Source organism: Vicia villosa, linkage group LG6 (genome assembly GCF_029867415.1).
Source record: "Vicia villosa cultivar HV-30 ecotype Madison, WI linkage group LG6, Vvil1.0, whole genome shotgun sequence".
In the NCBI taxonomy this organism is placed as follows: Eukaryota; Viridiplantae; Streptophyta; class Magnoliopsida; order Fabales; family Fabaceae; genus Vicia; species Vicia villosa.
The window spans coordinates 92,067,002-92,071,653 of NC_081185.1; the positions used below are offsets into that span (position 1 = coordinate 92,067,002).

The following is a 4,652-nucleotide window of genomic DNA, read 5'->3' on the forward strand; positions in this document are numbered from 1 at the left end:
GACATGGTTGAGGGAGATAATGAGTGGCTACGGTTGTGGTTTAAGGATGTTAGATTGTGGAGTCCCAGAGAGGTTGACAAGGAAAGATTGACGTGGGTGAGGGTGTTCGGGGTACCATGCCAAGCGTGGAACAGTAGCTTTTTTTATTTGATCTCAAAAAAACTAGGAGTTTTGATATGTGAGGATGAAGGAACGAAGAATCTAGCGAGAATGGACGTGGCCAGATTACTTATACGTACAAAAGTCTTCTCGATGATCAATGAAGAGGTTAGAGTCATGGTTAACATCTTAATGTTAGAAGAATCAACCGGAATAGAGGATACCTTGAATCGGAATAAATGTCACAAGGGCTTAAGGAAAGAGATAGAAACTTCATCAGAAGATTCAGTTAATGATTCTGGGTTTGAAGAGGATGAGAGTGAGTTCGATTATGTCCCTGATATAGCAAGTAGCGTTGGTGATGGGGCTAGTCTGGCGAAGGAAAGTGATCGAGCAGATGAATGGCGTGACATGGAGACGGATGAGAAAAATAAAGATTCGGTCAATGAGGAAGAAGAACCTATGGGTAAAACGAGTACTCCCCTGGGGATTAAGGAAGGAAGGAAAGAGACGTGTCAGAGTATTATGGTAGCACCAACTTCCAATAATATAGAGTCAGTGGAAGAAGAAGTAGAGTCAGCGGATGATGACTTAGTCAGTTCAGGATAGTTACATGTCTAACCAGACTTATCTCTAGTGGGAATAGAAGTAGGTCGGTGGTGGGCCATGGGCCAGATAGTGTGATACCTTGGTCTTTGGGCCTTTTTGATAAGGCTTATTACAATTCAAAAAATAATAAGCTCAAACCGAGAAAGAAGAGAGAAGTAATAGATTTGGGAGAAAAGGTGGAAGAGCCCGTTGAAATCTAACAACCTTATTTTGCTTGCTTGAACTGTAATTTTCCCCCCAAATTCAATAGCAAAAAATCTGATTTGAAGGTGTACGAAGATGACGAAGATAATTTTTCTGATGGAGCTGTCCTGTGTTGCGAATCCATAACAGATTCCGTCATAGCCAATTGTAACTCGCGATTGATAGTCAATAAGGAGTCCATGGTGGCGAAGAAGATAAAAGAATCTATGATCAAGCGGGGTATAATGAGTGCTGATCCAGACAAATCTTTGTTGAAGAAAACTGAATAACTGGAAGAAAGAGATAAGGTAATGCTTGTTCAGAAGGAGACTAACAACTCATTGAGATGATTATTGTAACTCTAAATATAAGAGGAGGAGGGAACCGTGTCAAGAGGAAGAGCATCAGATTCTTAAACCAATCAAACAAAGTTGATGTATGTTTTCTCCAGGAAACGAAGTTATCATTATTCAATTTGCAGATTACTGACGAATTATGGGGTGCGCAGGATGTGGAATGGACTCACTTGGATTCCGTGGGAGCTTCAGGAGGTTCGATTATCTTATGGAGGAAGAATTCTATGATCTTTAATCAAAGTTTCAAAAGCGTGGGGTTCGTGGGGCTGAAGGAACAGTACGAAGGTGTGTGTATAAACTTTGTCAATGTTTATGCTTCCTGCAATCAGGTTTTGAGAAGAGAGATGTGGAGGAATTTAACAAAGCTAAAGAGGTTAGCAGCTGATGAGGAGTGGTGCATATGTGGAGACTTCAACACTGTAATGTTTAAAGAAGAATGGTTGGGGAAGAGTGAAGGAGGCAATGGAAAGGATATCGCTGAATTTTATAGCTTTGTGGAGGATATGGAGTTAATTGACCTCCCTTGTGTGGGAGGAAGATTCACCTGGTTCAGTGGCGATGGAAATACAATGAGCAGGTTAGATCGGTTTTTTCTTTCTGATTCTTTAATGTCTAACTGGAAATTAGAAAACCAAATAGTAGGGAAGAAAGTTAACTTTCATCATTTCCCTGTTTGGCTGAAATCTAGTGGAAGTAATTGGGGGCCCAAACCTTTTAGGTTTAACAATGGGTGGTATAAACATGAGTCTTTTTATGCTTTTGTGGTTAAAAAGTGGAGTAAGTTAACAATTAGAGGGAGAGGTGACTATGTCCTTTATGAGAAACTGAGGAATCTTAAGGAGGAGCTAAAGGTCTGGAATAAAAATATCTTCGGCTGGATCGATTTGTAAATTGAAGAAAAGGATAGATGAACAACATGAGATGGATAAATTCTTGATAGATAATTTTGGGGGAGACGTGGGAGATGTGTCAGAAGCAGTTGAGGCTAGAAGAAGAGCAGCGGGTGGGATATGGAAGAATCTGGAATTGAAAGAATCTATATTGAGGGCGAAATCGGGGCAGAGTTGGCTAAAGGAAGGTGACTTAAATATGAAATTTTTCCACAATATACTTAAGGAGAGAATGCGTAGGAAGACTTTTAGTTTACTGGAGACTCCAAATGGTTGGATTGAAGAGGTTAGAGAGGTGAAGAGTTTTATTAGAGATCACTTTCAAGAATTCTTCAAAGAGAGGTGTAGTACGAGGCCTCTCCCAGAAGGGTTAAACTTCAATAGACTGGAGGATGGTGATGCAAGAAGATTGGAGAGATCTTTTACAGAAGAAAATATTAAAGCGGCTGTGTGGAACTGTGAAGCGAATAAAACACCAGGGCCGGACGGTTACACCGTGGCTTTTTTTAGGAACCACTGGGATTTGGTGAAAGAGGATATTCTCTATTTTGTGGTTGATTTCCATGCTAAGTCGAACTTAATCAAAGCCTATTCATCATCATTTGTCACTCTTACACCGAAAGTCAAGAATCCCTAAACACTCTTGGAGTATCGACCTATATGCTTGATTGGTTGTCTACAAAAAATACTGTCTAAACTTCTTGCAGGAAGATTAAAGGAAGTTATAAGAGGGATGATTTCTGTCAAGCAGAATTCTTTTATAAAGAATAGTAATATCCTTGATGGTGTCTTGATGGTTAACGAAGTGCTGGACATGGCAAAAAGAGAGGGTCGAAGGTGTCTTGTCTTGAAGGTTGACTATGAAAAGGCATACGATTGCGTCAATTGGGAGTTCCTTAGATTTTTTATGAAGAAGATGGGTAATCGGACAAGGTGGATGAAATGGATGGAGTCTATAGTTTTTACAAGTTCAATGGCAGTCATAGTAAATGGAAGTTGCACGGAGAATTTTTAGGTCGAACGGGGTCTAGGCCAAGGGATCCCATTTCCTCTTTGTTATTTGTGATTGCTATGGAGTGTTTAACTAGATTAGTTAAAAAAGCTTAGGAGATGGAGGAGTATAGAGGATTTCAAGTGGGAGATAACAACATTGTTGATATTCTGCATTTCGCTAATGACACTATAATCTTGGGCAATGGAGACATTCATGATTTATGGGGCTTGAAGTCAATATTAAGGGGGTTTGAGTTAATGTCAGGTCTTAAAGTCAATTTCGGTAAAAGTAGTATTCTTGGTGTTAATTTGAGCTCTAGAATTATCGCTATGTCGTCAGCGTTTTTAAATTGTGTTATTGGTGTCATGCCGTTTAAGTTTCTGGGTGTTATGGTTGGTGGCAATCCAAGGAAGGTAGGTATGTGGAAGGATGTGCTCAACGATGTTAGAAGAAGACTTGATAAGTGGCGTGGGAGGTTTTTGTCTATGGGAGGAAGGGTGACGCTCATTAATTCCATCTTGAACTCTATACCTATCTATTCTCTATCCTTTTACCATGCCCCTAAGAAAGTCTTAAGCGAGATAAGGCGAATTCAAAGAAGATTCCTTTGGGGAGTGGTGGACGGAGGTAATCGTATAAATTAGGTCAGCTGGAGTAAAGTATGTAAGCTTAAAGAAGAAGGTGGGCTGGGAAATAGAGATGTTGGATGCATGAATATTTCTTTACTCGTGAAGTGGAAGTGGCGCATACTCAATGAGAATGAAGCGATATGGATGAATTTACTAAAGCACTGATATTATAAACCGAAGGTCAAGATGTTAGTTAATGATAAAATTGTTATTTCGAAGGGTGATTCTATTTGGTGGCATGATCTTATCCTTATTAACGATTGTGCGGATTCAAACGGCACTTCTGTTTCTGATTTGATAAATTGAAGGATTCGAAACGGTGATGATACATCTTTTTTGTAACACCCTTCTAAAAACCCCCGCGAAATATAAATAAATCAGAGTAATTTACAGCAAGGATGTTACAATTAATAAAAATAGATAAAACTCCAAGTCGTTTGTCATGCTTTATTAGAATTAAACCAAATATCAAAACATGTGTTTAGCACAGCAGAAACTCATTTTAACAACGTTGAGAAACCTATCCAAACAAATCGACAATACATAATCCATAGCCAATAATGGCAACAACGTATATCAAGTAACTCTAAGACTATCGACCCCCAGTGTTACAAGATCAGAGCATGACCGACACGACTCCACATAACCGGATAAACTCTATGAGTCATCCTCACCGATCGCTTAAACCGCTACTTCAATCTGAAATCATCAAAGTAAGGGTGAGACTACATCATAATTAAATAGCATTATAAATCATCAGATATAGAATTTCATAAGGCAATTATCCACCCTACTTAGCATATTCAGATTTATCAATACCAATCACAAGCATAAGTCAAAAATATGCACCAATAACACCACACAATCATAACACCGGATTTCATCCTGACAT

At 39.1% G+C, this 4,652-nt stretch overlaps 1 protein-coding gene across 1 annotated transcript; it reads left to right on the forward strand.

Moving 5' to 3' along the window:
- Nucleotides 1–3,247: 3,247 nt before the first annotated feature.
- LOC131614136 (uncharacterized) lies at nt 3,248–3,775 on the forward strand. Its single transcript, XM_058885763.1, has one exon. It carries the CDS (start codon nt 3,248–3,250, stop codon nt 3,773–3,775), a length of 528 nt encoding a protein of 175 aa, XP_058741746.1.
- The last annotated feature ends 877 nt before the right edge of the window (nt 3,776–4,652 follow it).

Bases quoted from the DNA above. Each gene is read 5' to 3' on its own strand.
- LOC131614136 (XM_058885763.1), top strand. From the start codon at position 3,248: ATGGAGGAGTATAGAGGATTTCAAGTGGGAGATAACAACATTGTTGAT.